We start from the raw sequence: 24,406 nt of genomic DNA, 5'->3' as shown, positions 1-24,406 counted from the left end.
CTAGCACGGGTGCCCGCTTGGTGGTAAGCCTCGCAGACGTGCCTTACGGTGTGTGCTCCGGTGTAATGCTCAGGATTGGGCTCTCAGTCACTCCAAGTTCCTGTCCATTCAGCAATGGCAGTAGGATGACAACCAGCTATTATGAGCTAGTGTAAGAACAAGAAATATGGTGTAGTGCTTAGAGCAGTTGTTCTCAAACTTTTTAGCACCATTTTTAAAACAACACCCTATTACTGTCCACCTAGGTTTACCTGACTTTTAAAAAAATGAGCTCTAGAAAGACATGACATTTTATTTGTAAGTAATACCCTTGAGAAAAAAGACCCTCAAACATTTATCTCCCTATATTTACACATGCTTGCAAGTTTAGGAGCACAGCAATGGGCAATGAGCTGCTGTCTTGCAAACTGGGAAGCGGAGCCCTTTGCAGGGTAGTTAGCAGCTACAGTATACAGATTTTTGAGGCAATTTGATCTTTCCATCAACCTTTGACAACCCACCAAAAATCAGGTCACAACCCACTAGTGGGTCCTGAGCCACAATTTTGGAACCTCTGGCTTAGAGAGTTGAACTAAGATTGGGGAGACCTAACGCTAGGAAAGACAGAGGGCAACTTGGGTGCAGTGCCTAGTGGTTAGCGGTCAGCATCCACACATCCCCTGCTGGCCATGTCACCCTTTTAACTGTTTTCCACTTGGCAATGAAAGTCACAGGGTGATTTGGGTTGACTTCTCTCATTTGAATCTACCTCATAAGGCGAGGATAAAAAAGGAGTCCTGTATGACAAACTGTGCTCCTTGGGGGAAAGGTGGGATACAATAATGATTAGCACAAAGGAAGTGAGTAACATTATCATACAAGCCCTTATTCAGGGCTGCAGTCCCATCAGGGTGACCACTCTAAAACTGTCGAAAGCTATTTTCCATTTCAGAACCGGACGGAATACTTAAAACACTTGAAAGTGCTAGTTTATCCATGGGGCTGGATGTGGTCTGTCCAGTCCAAGAGATGACTGAGGTGGCTGTCTTGGGGGAGGGGGCAGATGGGGGACGCCTTCCTCTGCTTGCCCACCTCCATGCTCCTCCTCCTACCACTTCCTGATTTTGACAAGGAAGAGTAAGTGTGGAGAGGAGGAGAGTGGTGGGCTAGAGCAGAAGAGGAAGTGTCACACTCTAGCCCACCACTTTCCTCTCCTTCACACTTCCCTGTCCCCTTCTTCCTTTTCAAAGTTAGGGAGCAGAAGAAGTAGAGGTGGCGGCAGATAGCACAATGCTGGAAAGGGGGTGGCATTTGATGTTAGGCACTGGGAAGGTTTGGACTGTCCCTGAACTCTTAACCCTAAGTACATTTCCCTGAAAAAGAGTCTATTTGATTCCATAGAAATATGTTCCTGGAGAAGAACCTTAAGGACATAGACCAGAGGCTTGCACACCACTGCACATACCTGGAGGAGGGGCAAAGCGTAATTACAGATGGTGCCGCCTTCCTAGTGAGCTTGTTCCAAAGCAATTTCATCAGCCAAACATTCAGATTTTTTTCTATTTTTAGTTATGTATTGAAATCCAAAGACTGATTGATGCAAGAGAAGAAATTGCTTGAAAAACTCGACACAGTTCAAAGGATTCCTCCATGTGGGTTTTCTGTTCAGCTTGCAAGATGCTTGCGGAGCCAAAGTTGGCCCTGGCTATGAAGCATTCTGTCACTGTGATTGGAATCAATAGTTCCTGCACTGTCATTTGTCACCTATTTACAAGCCTGAAAAACAGTTAATTTTGTTCTGATCCCATAACTCAGAAGATTGAACCAGAACCCTGGAGGGTTCTGCCCCCCATGACATGTTCATTACAGATTACTGCTCTCGGTGATGCTTCAGAAACAGTCAGACCAAAAACAGAATCCCTGATTTGTGTGCATATGTGCTCCTCTCTCTCTCTCTCTCTCTCTCTCTCTCACACACACACACACACACACACAGAGAGAGAGAGAGAGAGAGAGAGAGAGAGAGAGAGAGAGAGCGCCCTGTGGCTTGCTACACCATTAATGTTTTTGACCTGGTGCATTATTGCTAGCACCTCTCTCTCTCTCTCTCTCTCTCTCTCTCTCTCTCTCTCTCACACACACACACACACACACACACACAGAGAGAGAGAGAGAGAGAGAGAGAGAGAGAGAGAGCGCCCTGTGGCTTGCTACACCATTAATGTTTTTGACCTGGTGCATTATTGCTAGCACCTCTCTCTCTCTCTCTCTCTCTCTCTCTCTCTCTCTCTCTCTCACACACACACACACACACACACACACTTCTACCACTGCACATGCAAGCACACCATCTTGGGTCCAGGTTTGCCTTGATAACCAGAGAGGTCAGAATGCTGAGAATGGCACTTTTGGGACCATTGACTGGAGAGTGGAGCAAACACTAAAACTCAGTTAACAGTAAAGTTAACTCAGTTAACTTAGTTAAAAGTTAAAACTCAGTTAACAGTAAGCACAAGACAGAATTTTTGCCAAAAAAGATACTGCAAGATGAAGACAAGAAAAGGCAACATTTACTTGAGATCAGTCGCATGGAGTTTTAATGCTTATGAGGGAATGGTGATCAAAAATGGTTCTGTTTGGACAGGCATGGATTACAGTGAAAGAAAGGAAAGAAGGAAGGGAGTTCAGCAGCTGGGTTGAGTTTGTCCAAGATGATCTAATGGGAGGGAAGAAGATCAGTGGGACAAGCACTGGTGAATGGAGGTTTTAGAAGGAAGGAAGAAGTTGTGAGGGAAGTTGTAAGATGAGAGAAGGGAAATTTCCTTTCCTTAATCTGCTGGGTAGACTTGAATATGATGTCTTCTATGAAGCAAGGCTGTGCTGCACAGCAGCCAAAAAGGTGCACCTTGATGGAAGGGGCAGTTCCTCTGGAGATGAAGGCAACTGGGGCTTTCCAGGTGGGGAAAAAACCTCTCAAAAATAGACCAAGTGGAAGTCTGTAATGAAGGGAGAGACTACCAAAAGGCCAGTGTAGAAATGAAACAACCAAGTTCTGCTTGCAGAGCAGAGGCAATTATAGGTATCTGAACAGAGAATACAAAGACATTCCAGGATGAATAACGGTATGTAGAACACCTTCTGGGTCTGCAGCCAGGAGTTTCCTGGGCTTGATTGAATTAAGGTGTGTCCTTCCAGGAGGGGAAAAAGTGTGATTGTGCCCCCCCCAGGAGGTTCCTAAAGGACAAAAGGCATGGCATAGAGCGCCCACTGAGCTTACCCCAGGGCTAACCCTAGACCTCCTGGTGCCTGACATGCCAAATGCTGCCCACCTCATCAGCCACCAGCACACCAGCTATGGCCTCAGCTTCTTCTCTTCCACTTCCCTGGATCACAGAGGCATATCTAAGGTGTGGCAAGCCTTGGCATTTGCCCTGGGTGCCACTGAAAGGGGGGTGCCAGGCATGGACTTACCTGGGCAGTGAACAGTGGCAGCGGTGTGCCCCCGTTCATGGTGTTCCAGATGGTCCCCTCCCTTTCCACAGGGGGGAGGGGTGCTTATTGCCTGCAAGTGGGCCCATTTGCCTTTCTGAGGGTCTGTTTGGCTCAGAAATTGAGTCCTTCTGGGAGGAAGTTGTAGTGCACAGGCATGGGGTAACATGATGATGCGGGGAGGGTCACATTGCTGCATCACTGTGTCACCCTGCGCTGGACACCATGAGGCCCCAGGATGCAGCTACTGGATCAAAAAAGAAAGGAACAGAACAAAAGAAGAAGTGTCTCCTTCACACTTCCTATTCTACTCTGTTCCCTTGCTTCTTTTCAAATGTAGAGAGCAGGGGGAAGAAGATGGGTGAATGAGGGTGGATTCGCCCCTCATCCAACCCATGAAGCATCTGCCTTCTCATGGGTCATCCATGACTTGTTCTTTCAGGTGCTAGATTGGGAAGGGCTTACAGTTTCATATTTTCTATAAACCTGCTCATTGTCAGGGGTGTTTTCATTTTCTGGGATGGCCCTCATTGAAACCTTCAGAGCACATCTGAATGCCCTTAAGATCTTTTTTAACTTCATCAGGATGAGAGATGAATAACTTCCATCTCTCCTCTCTCAGCCACCTCTGCCCCCCCTTGACCTTTGTCTCCACTGAAGCATTATTTATAATGTGCCTCTTCCACTTCTCCATGAATCTCACTGGGCCATTCCTGCTTTCCTGGTCAATGGGTTTGCATTTTCCTTGCAAGCCTTGAACACTTGCTGTGTGTGTGTGGGTGATGAAGGTGAGGCTTGGAAAGTGGAACCGAATTCAGGGGAATGGCGCACTCATGTTAATGGTGACGGCAATTGCTTCAAGTATTCATTTTTATCCGGTTTGTACATTCCCATTGTTCTTCCATTAGGGGTGTGCCCAGGGATGTTCCATGGATGCAAAAACATTCATTGTCCCCCTCTCCATATTTAACACATAATTGAGCAAAGGAGTCATTTAATCTCACAAAGCTAAATGCAGAGGGGAAGGGGAAAAAATGATGCTATTTTTTTTCCTTGGGTAGTTCTAGGAAAGTGTCAGAGTTCAGAGAAATTGCCATTATTCTTTGCTGGGAGATGGCCTGGAGGGAAAATTGCAGGGAGGAAAGTGAGCAGCCGCATTCAGGAGCGCATCAGAAATGACTCTGACAGGGATGAGCCCATAACCCTCAGAAGGGGACACTGGCAAACACCTCTGCCTTGTGTCACTACCTCTGGAAGGATGTGGGAGGAGAACGAATGGCAGAGGAAACCTCAGCATTGCCTTTTGGCTGACATTCTGCTGCAGTGGATCCAGCCCAACATCTTCCTCCATCCATGGCAAGTCGGGTTCCCATGAGAGCTCATAACTAAATAGAAAGAACAGCTGCCCCCCTCTGCTGTCTGTTCCCAGCACAGCGAGCCTCGGGGGTATACAAGCTGCCTCAGAAGGAAAGTTTCCAGGTTAAGGAATGGCCCTTTATGAGCTCTTGACTTTTGAGTCACGAATGCTGTAGGCCAATGGTTCCCCAACTGTGTGTCTGGGAACCACCAGTGGGTTGTGACCCAATTTTTGTTGGGTTGCAAAACTGACAGAGTAGATTCGGCTACGTGCATCAAGGGCTGAACAAGCTGTTACGGGGGAGGGGGCGCACTGCTGCCCAATCACCATTATAATCACACCCCTTGGCATTTATAAATCAGACAGCAGCCTCTAGGGCAGGGGTCTCAAACTCATTTCATACAGAGGGCCAAAGCTAACATTCATGGTGCCTGCTGAAGGCTGGAAGTGACAACAGTAAGCAGAAAGTGACATCATTAAGCAGATGATGGCCAGAAATAAGCACTTCGTTCTCACATAGAAACTCATTTGTTACAAATGACCGAAGAGAAAATGTTCAAATCTTGTTCATATTTTCAAGGTATGAGAGAGCCCAATTATCATGCTGGGAGAACCCAATTATAATGGGAGCTGGATAGCACCATTTGGCCCACAGTCCTTCTGAGGATTTGTCATCTGCCAATTTGTTGACCATTTGCCAGGTTTAGAGAGATCCTTTGGAAGGCTTTCACAGGCTGTTTGGGATTTCCCCACCTTGCATAATAATTTGGTGTCATATCAATAAGGTTGAAAATAACACTTTCCTGAGGCTCATCTAAATGTGATCTTTGTCTTATAGGGAAACCAGTAAGAAGAGGTAAGAAGAGGGAAACCAGTAAGAAGAGGATCTGGGGGAAAAATCGATCTGGGAAAAACTCAATTGGGAAAGAGTGGGTGTCTGGGATCTGGCCCAGGATGCAACCTGACATGGGCAAGCTCCTCATCAGCTGACTTTCCTGTGGTGGTGGTAGCAGTGATGCAGGGCCTCCTCACCTCACCAGCAGAGCCAGCCACAAGGAGGGCACACCAGGTCCAGCGAGAGCTTGCCCCCACAGTCTGCTTGACAGATGAACAAGGATGGCTGTGATTATGGCAAGCCCAGCAGTGGGACAACCAGCTCCACAACAGCTTCTGATAATAAGCACGAGTGCCCTTCCCCTCCCTCCTTGATCGCAGGTGGACTGGTCCCCCTGAGATCGAGGGAGAAGCCTGGTTAGGCAACTTACATCTGGTGCAAGGGAAGCAGAGCTGCCATCATCAGGCAGTGCAACTGCCATCACCAGGAGGGGAGAAACGGCTAGTGCGTGCAGGATCGGGGTGCTGGGAGGCTTTCAGGTCAGGCTTCTGCTGCCTGCTACCTGGAGAGAGAGGGGTGGAGCAAAGGGGCAGGGATATTCCATACAACCCCAGACTAGCCAGTGATGAGGGCAGTCTGGAGGAGGCTGGTTAGCAGGTAGGAAGCTAGCTAGCCCATGAACCTGGTGCTGGCAGGGAGGAGGACCAGTGGGTGATGGAACCCACTCCTCCTGCCTATCTCTGAGGCTATTGAACCCTTTAACAGGCTGGGTGACTTGAGGAAGCCCAGCCACAACCTTCTCCAGCTCCAGCAGCAACCTCTCACAATACCCCAGTATCGGTTGCCCTGGGAATAGCCGTCCCTCCCCCAGCAGCGCTGACAGAGGGAGAGGTTCTCACATTGTAGATTATTTTTATTTAAAGTACCCAGCTGCAGTGGACAATAAACTCCTCTACTTAAAAACATGAAAGTTTCAAGATACAAACATGCCTGCCCATAGGTTCATAGATGGCATATGGCCATTCCCAGCATTCCCAAACGTTCTCCATTTTATTCCAGCCAGCCCCAGAAAGCCCTGTCATCCCATTTTTCATGGCAAGACCACACAATATAGAATACTGTACTGTAGGTGTACTGTCAATTTCATATTTCACCATATGTTCACCACCGATAAGAGTGATGTTGGACTTAAGAACAAAGCAACTTACAAACCGACCCCTGAAACGTAACCTGTTCTTAAGTGGAGAAGCTCTGTAAATACCTCTTGAAATAGAACAACACGTCTGTGTTGTCCCAACATTCACCTCCCACTATCAATGTTTTCTCTTCTCTCTCTCCCTCTCTTCAGCCTTAACCAAACTCAATTTCAGAATGTGTATTTCTCTCCAACCTGTTTGCTTGCAATGTTTTCTTGCTCCAAGACATACCCATAAAAGTGTGTTTTAAGCAGAGACGTGTCCATGCTGTGTTGATGATGTGAAGCCTCCAGTAACGCGCAGCTGAATTTTCGTGAACATGTCCCTCAACTCAGCAAACACGATGAGAACATCGACATGTGCATGTGGATAAATTTGAAAGCATCCACATCTTCTCATCACAGGTGATATTTTTAGCATGCAGCTGCACTTCTCCAGTAGTCATGTCACGTAACACAATTTCATTGTGGATATCTTTTCATCTCTCTTATGAAGAAGCAGCTGAAATACCTACAAGGAAATACAGACAGCATTCTTGAGATTCGTATATGAGAGTCGAGCAATTTGGCTACACAGGGAGAAGATATGAAATATCTGCAGGGCCATCCCAAGAGTGCTAAATGCTGTCCCCTTACTTGGCAGCCTGTCATCCTCATCCTCCACTGCTCTTCCTATTCCATAGATGCAAAAGGAAATGGGAGCAGAGTGGAAGTATGGAAGAAGAGCCCCACTGGATCAGGCCAAAGGCCCATCTAGTCCAACTTCCTGTACCTCACAGCGGCCCACCAAATGCTTCAGGGAGCACACAAGACAACAAGACACAACCTGCATCCTGGTGCCCTCCCCTGCATCTGGCAATCTGAGGTAGCCTACCTCTAAAACCAGAAGCTTGCACATACCTACCATGACTTGTAACCCATGATGAACTTTTCCTCCAGAAATTTGTCCAATTCCCTCTTAAAGGCATCTAGGCAAAATGCCATCACTTCCTACTACTTCCTACTACTTTCTATGGCAAGGAGTTCCACAGATTAATTACACGCTGGGTAAAGAAATATTTTCTTCTGCCTGTCCTAACTCTCCCAACACTCAAGAGAGAAGAGTAGTGGGCTAGATCTCGATCTCTCTCCCCCTCCCTCCCTCCCTCCCTCTCTAGTAGCTACTATAAGTGTTTCCCAATTGAAACGATGTGACTGATCTCTGATATGAACCATTACATGTTTGGAATCCAGCACTTTTGACCATCGGCCTCATGGCCAAAAGCCAGATTACCCCAGTGTTGTCACTGTCTCTCTTTTCGGGCACACTTCATGACAATGAAGACAAAGCATACTAAATTTTGTGCCTATTTAATATTACTCTCATTTTTCCCCAGATGCATCAATGACAGACTGGAAATGCCAGTCTTAACTCCTCCCACCCCCAGTAAAGAACTGAATGAAAATGAAGAAGGAGGCAGGGAATTTCCCAGGGCTTGTGACAGTGTGTGCCCAGCCCCCCCCCCCACCCGGGCTCCCCTGTTTTTTTCCCATCTTCCCAGGAGTCAGACACAACAAGAGAGAGCCAGGAGGCCAAGTAGCTGTTGTGCCCTGCACAGGAGACAAATTGGGATTCCCAGTTAGTCACAGATGTTTAATTTAATTACAATTAATGAATTACAGTTTACCCTAAGGGGAAATTGTCTTTCCTTGCCAAAGAGGTGTTTAGTGAAGAGCATTCAAATCCATGACCTAGACCTCAGATTAACAGGCTGTCCATTAAGAATGCATGAGTAGCTTTAAAGGCTGCATTTATCTGTTATCTTCCTTTTAATCACTTGTAATGTCTCAAAGAAGACCATCAAATGGTAAAATACTATAAATTAAGATTCTAGACTCACCATGGCTCTTAAAGGGGCGTTTCTCCCACTGCAGGAAATCAGAGAGAGCCAAGTGTCAACAAAATGCTATGTGAAAGAAGGACTGTGTAGAGAATCTAGGAAGCCCTCGTCGAACAGGGATGCCCAGAGCCATACATGCAGGGAAGTGTCCATGTGTACAGGAATTACATATCTGATGAGCTTTATTTATCAAGCACCTCAAGGAGTAAGTGTCATATGATCATTATGAAAAAGCAGAAAGTCTGATCTGCAGCTTGCTTCTGAAAGAAGCTTGCAGGTTCTTTCCTAAGCAGAACTGCTTTCTAGGTAAGAATTCCATAGCAGTTGAATCAGGGTGGTACATCAGCTCCTTCTCCTCCAAATTTAGGGCCCATGATGGGGAACACTGATTCAATGTGGATGTCTCAGAGTGGAATGCCCCCCCATGAGGCACTATTGGAGTCACGGGAAGAACCTCCTCAGGGCTAGGCCAACACCTCTAGGGCTAATGCCACGTCCCTTCTTATTCAGCAGAGCTCCAGCTGCTGTCTCTGCTGCTCCTCCTCTCACTCCCTGGATTAGAAAAGGAAGAGGGGAAACAGTGGAAGAGGAAGTATGGAGGCGAGTAGTAGTCTAGAGCATCAGAAACTCTTTCTTTTGAGGGAGCAGGAGGAGGAATATTGGAGGTGGGTGGGCAGACGGCCACAAGCGCCCCCAGGAACCTCCTGAATTGGTTAGCTTGCACAGGGGTATATAATCCTTCCATTTCTCACCCACAATTCCATTTTGTCTGTCATTTCCCCTGGTCTTAGCCAAATAATGGCTAACTTTAGAACTTGCAAGCCCCCAAGTAGCCCTGAGGCAAAAGATACTGACATGGCTCTCACAGCCAGCAGCGGACCTCCCATAGGCAAGATGGGGCAAAAGCTCCAGGCGCTGTCTGCTAGGACCCTGCAGAAGCCTCTCTGAGGCTCCTGACAGGGGCGGAAAAGCATTGGGGAACCTCACAGGTTGCTTTTCGAGCGAGGGGTTGCTGACAGCCCGCGCGGGGGCGCCTTCATGGACCTTTGCCCCAGGCGCGGGGGCTGAGGAGGTCAGCTGTTGCTCATAGCTAGATATGTCTTGTTAATGAGGAAAAAAAATGGGGCAACAATTCTATTTCCAAGTAAGTCAACTGTAGTTCTCCCTTGGAAAGCTCTCTCCCTTAATTTTGCAACATGTCCCCTTCCAATTTTAGGAAATGTCCCATTCGCCTGGTGACTGAAATGTTGGCATGCTGCACTTTGGTAATATAAATTATAAAGTCATATCTGTTCCATAGATCCTTGATGCTTAATCATGAAAGAGCAGGGCTGGTCTGTCCATGGGTACTACTGAAGAGTCGTCTGAGGTGGCATATTGAGAGGGGGCACCTGCCCAACCACCTCTAGCCACTTCTACTCCTTCTCCCTGAATTTGAAGTGAAGAATGGAGAGGAAAAAGAATGTGGAAGAGAGGAGAGTAGCGGGCTAGAGCATAAGAATGGAGAGGAAGTGTATAGGAGAGTTGCAGGCTAGAGTGTCAGTCTATCAACTCCTCTCTGCCACACTTTTTCCTCCCATTCAATTTCCCTTCTTTTTGAAACCAAGGAAAGGAGCAGAAGCAACAGCTAGCACATCTCTAGATGAGAAGGGGAAGATTTGGTGTGCTGCCTCAGACATCAGGAGACCTTGGACTGGCTTTGTGAAAGAGGGTGCCCTCTTTCATATCTGCACTTTGCCCAGTTTATATTTTGACCTTTGCTGTTTTGGAACTTACCTGTAAGCAAAATTCTATCACAGCATTGAGAATAATTACATGACAGAGCAGGCAGTCAGGTATGGTGTCTTACCCCCTGCTTCTGCAAGCAGGGCTTGCTTCTTTCAGAATTATACAATGAATGCAATTTTGCTCAAAGGAGGAATTCCACATTATCCAAAAATCTCCAGGTTCATTGGGAGTACAGCCAATCTCCCTGACACCACCCTTTTATGTGTGGGTCTGCGGAGTTTGGCTTGACTCTTCTGTTTGATGTTCACTTGGATTTACATAGGAGGTAATCAGAGGCTTGCAAGGGGCAGAAAATCTCAGGACAGTGTGCAAACTCAGAGCCAGGGTCATGACCTTCACTCCTATTGATCCACCCTCTCTAATTTCCACAGCTTGCTGAGGCTTGTTCTTCTGACCTGCTGGTGTACATTAGAGCAGAAATCCATAACATGGCCCTGTTCATCCAAGCACAGGAAGAAACTAAATTAAATGTTAAAAAACAATCTGAGGCCAGAGTTGGAGACAATTCATCATGATCCTAGATGTCACCCAGACAGGATGACCAAGAGGTCCTCAACCAACAGACCCAAAGCAGATTCTGAAAGTGGGGCTGCTTGAAGGCCTTCCAATTTGCCACCCCCTGAAGATTCTCTTGACAAGTTGCAGTTAGTCAAAAGTGGGGGGTGGGGTGGAAACTTGTGAACGTGATACATTTTTCTTATTTCCCAACTGACAATATAAATATTTGTGGTTAAATAAATTGTGGTGTGGATTAAGGGTCAAATGCTATCCAATTTTCCAGTGCTGTTGCAGCTGTGCCAATGGGGTGTGCACTGCATTCTGTAGTGGGGCGGTGGGCACAGAGGCCTCCTCAAGGTATGGGAACATTTATTCCCTTAGCTTGGGGCTACACTGTGGCTGCACTGGTGCTGGAAAGTTGGGTAGGACTGGATCCTAATGGGACATCAACATTAGCCTGTTATAAAATTATCTGACCAATACTAAAAGCCACAAAGATGGGTGTGTGGAGAAAGGGCAATAAGGTGAGAACATGGCCATGGCCGTAGACATACTCCCCCTTGTTTAGAACCACAGTTTGTGTTTCCAGATCTGCTTCAAACTGTTGAAATAGTTTAAATACAAAGTTGTTTGTTCAATCGTCTCTTATCCTTACACTTTTTAAGGATTACACAGAGTTGGCCCAAGACCGTCCAGCACCTGAGCCAGCATGCCAAATGTTGCCCCTCCCTTACCCAGCAGCATATCAACTGCTGCCACTGCTGCTCCTTCCTGGATTGGAAAAGGAAGAGGGAATGGGGCAGAGGAGAGGAGAGTGGTGGGCTAGAGTGTCTCTAACACTCTAAGGTCCAAATCCTAACCGACTTTCCAGCACTGGCATAGCTGTGCCAATGGGATGTATGCTGCATCCTGCAGTTGGGTGGCACTCACAGAGGCCTCTTCAAAGTAAGGGTATGTTTGTTCCCTAACCTTGGAACTGCATTGCCCTTATCTCGGTACTGGAAAGTGGGTTAGGATTGCACCCTAAAACTTTAACATTGGGAAAGGAAGCAGACATTTTTGCCCATGCATAAACCCGGGGAGGAAACAAACTATTATTGACTCAGAATGACAAAATTCTGTTTAAGTAGAACAAGAGAAGATGTTTCATGTTGCACATGTGCAATGCTTTTGTGTGAGGAGTATTACAAAATGGCTTGCAGAAGTTCCTGGTCACCTGCTTGCCAATGTGATTGATGATAATTATCATCATCATCATCATCATCATCATCAACAACAACAATATTAATATTAATATACAGCTTTTCAACAAAAAGTATTTTGCATTTTACATAGCCAAATAGATCTATAAATAGTAAGCCCAATCATAAAGGGCACACAATCCAAAAAAAAAAGACAAAGAATAAAAACCAGGAAACAGCCATTAGAAAAGATGCTATTCTGGGATGAAGAGGGACAGTTGCTACCCCCCTGTTAAGTGGAACACCATTTTTAAAAGCCCCTCTTTGCCCTGTTAGCTGGGGTCTTTTTGTGCCTTTCTCAAATATATTTTCGAAAGCTTTTCAACACTCAGATCTGAAAAGGTTTTCCTTCTAGGAGTGTTCGGTCATCAACTGTTGTTTCTGGGCTAAAAACAGGTGGGACAAGCTGATTTGTCTTCTTTCGGCTCTCTCTCTCTCTCTCTCTCTCTCTCTTTCTCTCTCTCTCTCTGGGTCTGACTGAGGTAACATTATGAATTGGCCAAGATTCCTCAACCAATTCAGCTCTTTTCAGAATCAAAAGAGTTTCTTTTTTTCTTCACAAACCACAGGCCCAGCGTCTCTCGAAACTGTCGTTTCCACAATCAAAAATACGGCATTGACCATGGCTTTTATCGAAGATTTCAATTCCCTTCATCTTAAGGAAAATAACCCTTTTATTTTGTTGTGGACATAAAATTATGGCCCTGAGAAAATTGGAAGCATTTCTGTTGAGGGAAATCAATGTTCTCACTGCTACATGTACTCAATATGTCACAGCCATCACCCAGATAATAATAGCAAAGTACGTACAACCAAAATGACTGGTGGAACAAGCTTCATCACAGAACAAGGAAGCACCTCTCTTCCCTACCAGGCATATTTGCAGTTCATATATACAGTATATTTCCTAGAATCTTTTGAAAAAAAGTTTTCCCCTCAATCATGTATTTATGTCCACCAATACACTGACGTGTTGATGATGCTGTGGAGAAATTTGCTCTTTGTGGAAAGTGGTGACACAATGCAGAAGTTGCCACCTTTTCTTCCTAGCTCCTGTGCCTATGACGGCAGCAAAATGGCAGAGAGAAACTCAGCAAGTGAACAAGAAAGTTTCAATGTAAAACTTAAAAAAAAATCTAAGATTATTCAATATAACAACTCTTTCACAGTTCAGAAGTATTCAGTTTCCATCTATGAGATTATAGAAGAGTGAGAGAAAATCTTGGTCGCTTCCAGCTGACTGCCCCCCTCCACCACTTTCCCTTAGCTATGGCCATGATTCTAAATGTCTCTTTCAGACAGGAATCCATTGGCCCTTTCTTTTGCCACTACTGTGATCAGAGAAAATACCACCTTGGTGGTGGTACCCTGAGCACTGGACTGCTGTCTCTCCTCAGAGAGGCTTACCTGGCACCCAGTTTGATCTCTTTTCTACACTAGGTGGAGATCTCTTTATTTTAGATTTAAAAGGATTATTTTAGATTAAAATGACTCACATCATTATCATTTTGGGGAAGGTTCTAGTTCAGTGCTGTAGCACATACTTTGCATGCACGAGGTCCCAGATACGATCCCCTGGCAGCATCTTTCGATAAGTCTGGGAAAGAGCCGTTCCTGCCTGCGACGCAGGAGATTATTGTAGTATAGGGTCTACAGATCAGTGATTCTCACACGTTTAGCACCTGGAGCCACTTTTTAGAATGAGATTCTGTCAGGACCCACCGGAAGTGATGCCATAATTGGAAGTGACATCATCAAGCAGGAAAATTTTTAACAATCCTAGGCTGCAATCCCACCCATACTTACCCAGGAGTAAATCCCATTTACTATCATTGTTAAAAGAATATACATACATAGTAGCTTGTTAAAAGTACAGGTCTGTAACATTTCCCTAAATGCAGTCACATACCATGGGAGTATCAAGTCTAATACATTAAAAATAAAATATTGAAATGAATGGGGACCCACCTGAAATTGGCTCGTGACCCACCTCGTGGGTCCTGACCCACAGTTTGAGAAACACTGATCTAGACAATACTGAGTTCAATGGACAAAGAGTCTGTTTCAGTCTAAGGCAGCTTCATGTGTTTCATCATCCTGAAGCCACGTCAGACCAAACTGTGCATTGCATTTAATCGGGGGCAGTCCATCCATTAGGTGAGATGATGCAGGTTTCATCAGCAGCAGATTGCAAGAAGGATGAGAGGACAGCCAATTCAGGGTACCTTTCATCCCAAGGCTGCTGACACCTCCCTCTAGCCTGTGTGGACATGAGCTGCACAGATCTGCTTTTCGTCTACTAAAAGTGAGTAGAAATGGGTCAGCTACGTCCTTACCAAGCTCCTTGTGTGGTTTCTTCAAAAATTTTCAGGTATGCCCAGAAAGCATTTCTAGCCTGTACCCCTGTTTCCACCCCCTCCCCAAGGCCCACTTCAGGTTTGTTCATTCAAAGTCCACTCCCCTGATACTTATCAAGGAATTTGTTTCTGGCTAGGCTCAGACAGCAGAAACAATTGTCCCCAAATCTTTCATTCTGGCGTCGCACCATGGATTTATCATGACAGCATTTTTGTACATTTGTACACACAAATATTTGGTCACAAGAAGAGAGACCTTTGGGCTGCTTAGCGTTGTCCAGCAAGCACAACAATAAAGAATCTTATCTCTGGCCTTGAAGAAAATGAGATAAAAGTCTGGGTATAACAAGCACTTTTTTTTTTCTTTGCCCAAATTAAGTCACTGTCCCCTAGTCAGCTATTAATCTTTTCATAGTAAATACATTTGTTCAGATTAGGAAGAGATTATTTTCAGGAACATTCCCTTACATGCTCATTATGTTATCAAGAATTAAAAGGTAACATGAATCAAACATTTACAATGTCTATTAGTTAGGACAAAGAGCAAACACACAGCACTGATAATGGGCAAGCCACTGTAGAGCTATCTGGCTGTAAAATATTTGCTTTTCGTTTGGGGTGATTTATTCAATGTTGTGTAAAAATATGACCATTGACAAACATTAGCCAACAAGTTACAGTCAACAGCATCCTTATACTGCATGTCTTCCTTCCCTCACACCACCCTGCACCTCTCTAGCTGCTCCTCCGGTCCTGATTTTATGCGCAGAAGTTTAAAGCTACATCCACTGCAGGTTTATAAACCTGACAAGTTTCCAAACCCTTTCATGCATCTGATGAAGAAAGCTAGAGCCTTTGGAAGCTCAAGTGAAGCTGCCTTAAAGAGAGTCAGATCCTTGGCTCTTTTGTCCCATTCTTTTCACTTTGATTGGCAGTGGCACTTCAGGGTGTCAGGCAAAAAGAGATCCTTTCCCCATCCTTGCATCCTAAGATCCTTCTAGCTTAGGGCACACTTGGTTAACATAAGAGCCACATATGATGAACTTCAGATGATTGAGACCCACAAGAGAGAGGTTTGAGAGCTGCAATATTTAAGAAGCATTAAAATTCTTAAATATATTTACTCACAATGTTTATATTTACATTTTAATCCAGCAGACTCTCAGCAGACTCTCAATAAAAATTTTTCAAGCTTTATAATTAATTACTGGGTATAAACTCAGTAAATAATTATAAAGCTTGAAAATTTCTTATTTATTTACCTTTTGTATTAATTGTGATGCAAAAAGGAGCTCAACCAACTTATTACTGTAATACACACATTGTATGTCAAATATATTGTGTTTTTTGAATGTGGCTCTTCCTTTTTGTATGTGGCTCTCAAGTCGCGCTTTGGCACCCCTGCCCTAGCTGGAGGTACATAAGAACATAAGAACATAAGAACAGCCCCACTGGATCAGGCCATAGGCCCATCTAGTCCAGCTTCCTGTATCTCACAGCGGCCCACCAAATGCCCCAGGGAGCACACCAGATAACAAGAGACCTCATCCTGGTGCGCTCCCTTGCATCTGGCATTCTGACTTAACCCATTCCTAAAATCAGGAGGTTGCGCATACACATCATGGCTTGTACCCCATAATGGATTTTTCCTCCAGAAACTCGTCCAATCCCCTTTTAAAGGCGTCTAGGCTAGACGCCAGCACCACATCCTGTGGCAAGGAGTTCCACAGACCGACCACGCGCTGAGTAAAGAAATATTTTCTTTTGTCTGTCCTAACCCGCCCAACACTCAATTTTAGTGGATGTCCCCTGGTTCTGGTATTATGTGAGAGTGTAAAGAGCATCTCCCTATCCACTCTGTCCATCCCCTGCATAATTTTGTATGTCTCAAAGTACCATAATTTTGTATGTCTCAAAGGTACCAAAGACTATGCAGTGCATGTGGTCTACAGAGCACTTTTCAGCACTTTTGCATGTACCACTTCCTTCAGGGACAGCTTACTACACAGTCATTCCTGCAAGAAGGGAGAGTCTCTTCTAGTTCTTTCCCTGTGGGAGAGGCAGCAATTCACACACATGTAGAATAATCTGCATGACCAAGTACCACTTGCCATAATGTGAAGTGGCACCAGTGATATGCGTACATTCTATAGGTTGAGAGGCATTGCTCTATGGGGCTGGGGTCCAAGACTTCCTGGAGCCTGAGGTAGCATCCAAATGTCACTCCCTCTTACCCAGGTGGTATGCCAACCACCACTACTTCTGCCACTCCCTGCAATGGAGATGTAGAGGAGAAGATGTTGGAAGTGTGGGGGAGAGGAGAATGTTGGGCTAGAGTGTCTGTTCCCCTCTTCTTTTATGAATCCAGGGAGTGGGAGGAGGCATATAGACAGATGCACACGATTGCCTTTCAGTCACATGCCTTAACCAACGGCCTCAGTAGACCTCCTAGGCAGGCCAGTGCTGGTACTCATTGCCTGAGTTATGGCTCTGCCCTCATGCTACAGGTTGGCTTTGCTGCAGCCAATCAACAAGGCTCTTCTTCTGAATTCACAGAAACATCACAAGCTGCTGCATGAATGATGGGACCCTCAAGCAGTGGCCAAGCCCTGAACTTTCTCGCAGGAAGCATTCCAAAGAGTTATTGGTATTGGCAGACGACTGCAATGTAAAACGAAAAGCAAGCAGTGAAACATCATGTTGCATAAATGTAATTGTTTCTATACAGACACCCAAGAATACTGTGGACCATGCCAATTACGACTTGGCCACCACTGGGCCTCAGCTTTGGGTCTTGTGCAAGTGCCTATTATCCCCTTGATTCACCAACCACTTCACAATTCAGGTGAGCTCAACTAGACTGAGAATTAAGGAGATAAAACGAAAGGTGCTGACTCCAGGTATGGCTTAATAATTTCCTTCCTTTGTTATTTCAAGTGCTGACAAAGAGGGATTGTAGGGCAGGTCATGTTTGCCAGGTGCTGGAGCTCAAAGCCATCTGCACACCAGGGTGGGCCCATCCATGAAGCCAGTCACTTTAGTTTGGAGGGTGGCATTCACTTTCATCTGCTCACTCACCTCCCAGCTAATCCATTTGACTAGTCTGCCACTCTCCTCTTCTCCACACTTCCTCTTCTACTCCAGCCCCCTCTTCCTCTTCTACCATCACATGGTAAAGAGGTGGCATGCTACCTTGGGAGCCAGGAGATCTTGGGCCAACTGTGCTGCAGACTGTGCAGACTGTGCTGCAGGTTCCCCACAGCTGATTTCTCCTCCACCATGGCATTGCCCCCCTTCTTTCTACTCCAGGCATAACTCAAGGTGCTCTATGGCTTGAGGAGCAACTGAAGGGCTGCTTGCTTTCCTCTGGACTTGCCTGTTTGGTAGGCACATCATTGGAGGTCTTGGGCTGGGAGCCACCACCTTTCACGGAATTTCTTCCCCAGGGACCCTTGACTGGCTCCTCTAGCCTTTTAGCTGGTGCCTAAAAGCTATCTTGTTCTCCTGAGCTTTCAGTGGGCGATGTTTTATTATGCCATTTTCTGCTCTAACTATTTCATTCAATCATTCGTTTATAGTTTTCCTGCAGTTTTTGGCTTTGCGTGGCTGTTATGCTGTTTTGGTTTTAACCTTTAAAAATTGTAATTTTTAGCATCTGCTAAATGGGATAAAAGCATCTTTTAAATATATACAAAATAAATTGCGGCCTGTCTTTGCAAAGAGTTTCTTTCTTGGACGCAGAGCACAACTGTCTATTTGCAGAAAATGTGGCTTTTGTTTTGATTTGGGCCTTGGCAGCCTTTTGACGGGAGAGAAAGCTTTCTAGGCAGAAGCACACAGTTGCTGGTTCAGGAAGTCTGACAGGGCAGTTTCACCTTTCTGGTTAGCAGAGAGTGAATCCTCTGAAACCACACTTTGTGCTTATAACTGGGCTTAAGCACACAGCATTATCTTGCAGGTGGTTCCCTTGGAATCTTTCCCTTGTTCCCTTGTTCTTTTCCACAGCAGGAAAAAATGTGCATTATGGTCTCTTCACTTTTCTGAATTTGGGCACTAGCCGCCTTGTGCCATTTGCATAGATCTGGAGCCCTGCCTGCCTGCCTGTCTTCTCAGACTTTCTCTCTAGAGGGACTCGCCCTTGTGACAAGGCCCACCAATAAACTCTGGACGGGTCATTTTAGACATGCCACATTTTCATCTGGAATCCTTGTTGCAGGTTTGTTGCACAGCTTGATCATGTGCAGTTGAAGGATTTTCATGCCTGCTTTGGCTTTGGACTCCACACTATTCTTTTTCTCAGAACAGAGTTCATGCTCCACCAGGTAAGACGGGTAGCATCAGGTCAGCTCTGATATGGTGACAATTTATGCTTTCCCCCAAACTTTGCACTATTTTCAGACATTTCTAACCCCCCCCCCGCAAGGCTTTGTGATCCCTCAGCATCATAACAGCTGCTGAAACATCCTTCTGCAGGAGGCCCCCTAGTCCTTTTTGAATTCACCACCATTACCAAAGAGCCACATGTCAGAGCAGCAAAGGTCTTTCAGTGAACAATAGCTCAAAGCCAGCCTTCCTGCTAGGGCTGGCATATGCTTACCCTTGGCCACCTCAACTCACCTGACACCAGGAGGCAGGCAGAGATTCCCAAGAGGTCATAAGTCAACCAATCAGATTAACCCATGACATCATCAACCCAAAGTTTTATACGGTGATGCACAGAGATGCTCTGGGGGATGTCTTGATCTGTCATTAAAAGCAGCTACTTTTTTGCGAAAGGGACTTCCATTCACTGGATGAGCAAAAGGACCAGATTCCTGGAGCAATGTGAGGATGAAAGAGGAGGGCAAAAAGTACTCAGATATTTGCATCAGTATTGTATGTTTTGTTTTGCTTGCTTTTTAACCTCTGTGTCCTTTTTTTGCCAGCAGCTTCTCCTCTCTGCTTTGCATCTAGTTACTGTTACTAAACTATGCCTGTTTTTCCTCCTTGTTTTTTTCTCATCTGTTGTTGTGGTCTTCTAGCCCTTTTTTTTAATGGATTACCTGCCTGGTCTGAATTCACTGGAAAAGGAGTGGTTACCACTCTTTAAGACTGCTTAACTTACAGATACTGTTTGGTTTGAAGAGAGACTTCCTCAGATTTTAAGGGGCTCCTCACCAAACTGGGGGATAGGCTTTCCTGAGGTGGTGTCTTCCTTAGGTGGTGACAGAGAAAGCTATTGAGTTTCAGTAAACCCAGTGATCAGTGGAAAGGGGCAAGTGGGAGACCAATGGCGAGAGAACTCTCACTAACCACTGTGCACTGACTGACTCTCTGCCCTCCCCCCACATCCCTCCACCTTTCACCACACCTATTTAAGAGCAGGTGCTTCAAGCCAGGAAAATCACTGATTCAAATTTTATCCTAGTCACAAACCCTCTGGGTAGTTATAGGCAAGACACGCTCTTAATGTGGATTGAACAATAATATGTTGGTAATTAATAGTGGACTACTTTACAGGTCCGTTGCAAGAATTACTGAGACACTCCAGGTGAAGCGAAAGCATTATGTAAATATTGAAGTGGCATGAGGTGGCATTATTTGTTATTATAAATAATAATATTTATTATTAATATCACAGTACTATTTTTCCATCCTGAAAGGGCTACATGCCATACCAGGTGAATGTGTCTTTGGGTCTTGTCCTGTTTCTGTCCACGGAAAGAGGAACCCCATCCTGGTAAAACAGACAGATGTGAGGACTGTGTGGGAGTGCAGGAACTGGGGAAGGAATGCAGGAACCAAGGAAGGTTCAGTGGGTGCATTGAGAGACATAATCTGCTGCTGAATGTATTTTGGACAAAGGAAATGACAGGAGTTATTTGATGGGTTGTTGAATGTGTTTCCATTTTTGTCGTAATTCTCCATCTCCTGGTTTCCTTGGAAGAGCGATACTGTCTTCTAACAGACCTTGCAGGAACACACCTTGAACATCCAAGGATGTGGCTTCTTCTCATCTGAAGAACAAAAATATTCATTATGTGTTTTTTTTTTTTTAACTTTCTGCTCATTTTTTGCACAAAAGGTGAATCCTTTGTGAGAGGATTTCTCCTTGATTTAGAGGTCATGACCCCAAATTAGGTCATCTGCAAAGGATTCCTCCAAACACCAGAGGACAAGGGAGGGAAAGAGGTGGTACAGAAGAGTCATGTCATTGGAGTGACAACACTCAGACTCCTGGAAGCAGAGCTTGCCTAGGACTTCTCTCTGTTTGAGGTGGTGCACCAAATGTTGCCTCACTCTATCCAGCAGTGTTCTAACTGCCTCCTCCATTACCCCTCATCTTCCTGGATTTGAAATGGAAGAGGGAAACAGATGACAAGTATGGAGAAGATGAGAGTGCACTACTAAAGCACTTTATGTCACCATCTCATCTCCTCAAGATGTCCTCTTTGCTTCATTCCCCTCCTCCTCCTCTGAATCAAGGGAACAGAAGGAGTGAAGGCAGGTGGACAGAGGAAGGTGGGAGTCCAGGTTGAGTGAGGCAAAAGCTAATAGGACTGGCAGTGACATGCGGTGAAGTGTATGGCTGAAGAAGCACTTGCTGTGGCATAGCAAGACATTTTGGGGGCTACCACACACAATCACAGGGGAGGTGGAGTTTTTGCTGCCACAGCTGTGGTTTCTCCCTTTATAGTAAAACTAGAAAACTAGAATGTCAGAGGGAAGCCTAGGTGAGTAGCTTTCTCACTGACACTTCTATGAGGAGGGATTTTTCTTTTGGGCAGTGGCGTCGCTAGGGAGTGCAGGGGATGCAGGCCACACCGGGTGACAGATATGGGGGGGGGGTGACATGCACTAGTGACCAAAATAGCTAAGATCACAACAAAAAACAAAAAAGTACATTTCCTTAATTCAAAATGAACCAATGAGACTGATTGCTTGAAGAGCAAATGAATGTTATTATGACACAGCATAAAATCAATAAGATGTACGTAAGGTGACACCCTGGGGGGTGGTGACACCACTAGTGACCAAAATGGCTAAAATTGGGATTTGTAGGAATAATACCATCATGTTATATACCATTTGATGTGTAATTTACAGCAGAATGCAGTGGGAAAAAAACCACATTGAAATATTTGTGTTCTATCAAAAGGTATAGCCAGAAAACCAGTAGGGTGGTACAATGGTACACCACCATACCCACCACCCATGTTATTGCCCCACCCATGGGAGGAGGTCCACCTCTCGCACCAGGTGTCGCAAACCCTAGTGACGCCACTGCTTTTGGGTACAGGTTGCCCATCTCAGGAAGAACAGAGCTATGGACCTGCATGATTGAAGTTGGAGATGAAGCAAGACCTGTCTGAAATTTACTTGAGTCCCTCACAAATGATAAGTGTTAGCAAAAGAGTGACTGAGGAGGCTGGAGGTCCCAATGACCTCCTTGAGTCTATCTTAGACTCAGGATCACAGATAAATCCTGGATTATGTTCTTGCTTGGTTAATTTGATTTCAAAGCCCAACAGATGGATAATAGACACAGGATCTGGATAATCAGGGATTCACCAGGAAAGCCGGATAATATCAAGAGAGCAATTTCTCTTCTGATCTGGTGTCGTTAATAAAGATTTTTCAATGACATTTGGTTACTGTTTCCCTACATTATCCAAGTTTGATTAGATCATGTGCAGAGTCAACAGCTTTAGCGGACTACAGTCCCTCAGTCACAACATTACCAATCTCTTCAAATTGTTTGCTTATTTATTTTATTTATACTGATCTCAAACAGCACTGGCTTTTCCATGAGTCTGACTGAGGTGGTTGCCTTAGACCAGGGGTGCCCAAACGCCGGCCCATTGGCCACTTGTGGCCCTCGATGACCCCCAATCCGGCCCACAGGGAGCCCCCAGTCTCCAATGAGCCTCTGGCCCTCTGGAGACTTGCTGGAGCCCACACTGACCCGACGCAACTACTCTCAGTGTGAGGGCTGACTGTTTGACCTCTTGCGCAAGCTGTGGGCCAAGGGCTTCCTTGGCTCTTTCCTCTTCCTGTTTCACGCCTATGAAGCAGCAGCAGCAAAGAAAGGCCAGGCTTTATTGCACAAGGTCTTTTATAGGCCTTGAGCTATCGTGAGACCTTCATTCATTCATTCATATAAGTTCGATCTCTCATATATTCATTTAAGGAAATTTATTCAAATTTTAAATGTAAATTAATTCTTTTTTCCCCCCTGGCCCTTAACACAGTGTCAGAGAGATGATGTGGCTCTCTTGCCCAAAAGTTAGGACACCCCTGCCTTAGACAGTGGATTACACGGTGTGCCCACCACTCACCTCCACATACTTCTTCTGCTGGGGCTCCTCCCCCTCCCTGGCTTTGAAAAAAAGGGGGGAGGAATGAAGCTGAAAAGGAAGGGTGGAGGAGAAGAGAATGGCGGGTTAGAGTGTCACATTCTAGCCCATCACCCTCCTCTCTTCCAGGCCCTTCTCTTCTTCCTTTTCAATGCTGGGGAGCAGGAAGAGGTGGTGGCATGGTGGCCGGCAAAAGGGCATTGGTATATATCTCACCAGCCCAAGAACTAGGAGGTCTGAGACTGAGTTTACATACTGGGAGTGACAACCTTGTTAAAGGTGAATTGCTGACACCTCCAAGCTCTCTTAGACATTCTGTCTTTTGTCAAAATCTGACTGCCAGATGTGGACAGGTGGACAGACTCTCAAAAGTCCCTGGGGATCAGTGGTCCCAGGTGGGGTGTGTATGTGCATGTGAAGCAGCTCCCAGAGCAGTTCCAGATGCACACCTGACTCACGAGGCTCCTCTTAGTTGAGGATTGTGGTCAGTACAATGTGGGGAGATGCTTCACAACAGACACAGTGCTGTGTTGTAAGCTCCCAGAATTCAGTGGATAGTATGCAAGAATCAACCCTAATTGCCTTGTGCAGTGAGGGGAGGCAATGAGGGGAAGTGCTTCAGCTTCACAATCTAGATGTGTGGAAAAGGGATGGTGATGGTGGGGGCATAAGAAACCTGCTGAGAAGAACATAAGAACCTAAGAAGAGTCCTGCTGGATCAGGGCAAAGACCCATCTAGCCCAGTTTCCTGTTATCTCACAGTGGTGCACCTCATGCCTCAGGGAACATACAAGACATCAAGAAACCTGCATGCTGTGCCCTCCCTTGCATTGGCATTCTGAGGTATCCTACTTCTAAAATCAGGAAGTTGCACATCCCATCTCAACTTGTAACCTATGATGGGCGTATCCTCCAAAAATTTGTCCAATCCCCTTTTAAAGGCATCCAGGTCAGATGCCGTCACCACATCTTGCGGCAAGCAGTTCCACTGACTAAATACACGCTGGATAAAGAAATATTTTCTTTTGTCTGTCCTAACTCTCCCAACACTCAATTTTTGTGGATGCCGCCTCATTCTGGTGTTGTGTGAGGGGGAAAAGAACATCCCTCTATCCACTTTATCCATTCCCTGCATAATTTTGTATGTCTCAATCATGTTCGCCCTCAGGCACCTTTTTTCTAGACTGAAGAGCCCCAAACACTGTAACCTTTCCTCATAAGGGAAGTGCCCCATCCCAGATGAGAGCTGGACAGAGGTTGCAGGCAGGACGTGGAGCCCTGCAACTTTGGGCAATGGGGGAGAATAAGGCTGGACTCAGCCAATCCTGTCAGGTTGGTTCGAGATCTCCTGGCACCTGAGATCGCATGCAAAACACCCTCAGCCCTCATCCTGGAGTGCACCAGCTGCCACTGCTTCTCTTTCTGCTCTCTGGATTGGAATAGGAAAAGAA

General features: G+C 45.6%; 1 protein-coding gene across 2 annotated transcripts in view; it reads right to left on the bottom strand.

The window, feature by feature from the left end:
- Positions 1–20,195: 20,195 nt before the first annotated feature.
- The window catches only part of WDR72 (WD repeat domain 72), a 100,485-nt gene continuing 96,274 nt past the window's right edge, over positions 20,196–24,406 (bottom strand). For both annotated transcript variants that reach the window (XM_066636658.1, XM_066636659.1), the window contains one exon: positions 20,196–20,615. In XM_066636658.1, coding sequence (XP_066492755.1) covers positions 20,560–20,615 — 56 coding nt within the window. In that variant the 3' untranslated portion in view covers positions 20,196–20,559. The remainder of the gene's footprint in view (positions 20,616–24,406) is intronic.

The sequence above is a fragment of the Tiliqua scincoides genome, chromosome 8, assembly GCF_035046505.1.
Source record: "Tiliqua scincoides isolate rTilSci1 chromosome 8, rTilSci1.hap2, whole genome shotgun sequence".
In the NCBI taxonomy this organism is placed as follows: domain Eukaryota; kingdom Metazoa; phylum Chordata; class Lepidosauria; order Squamata; family Scincidae; genus Tiliqua; species Tiliqua scincoides.
The sequence above is the reverse complement of the archived record's forward strand: the minus strand, read 5'-3'. Positions and strand labels throughout refer to the sequence as shown.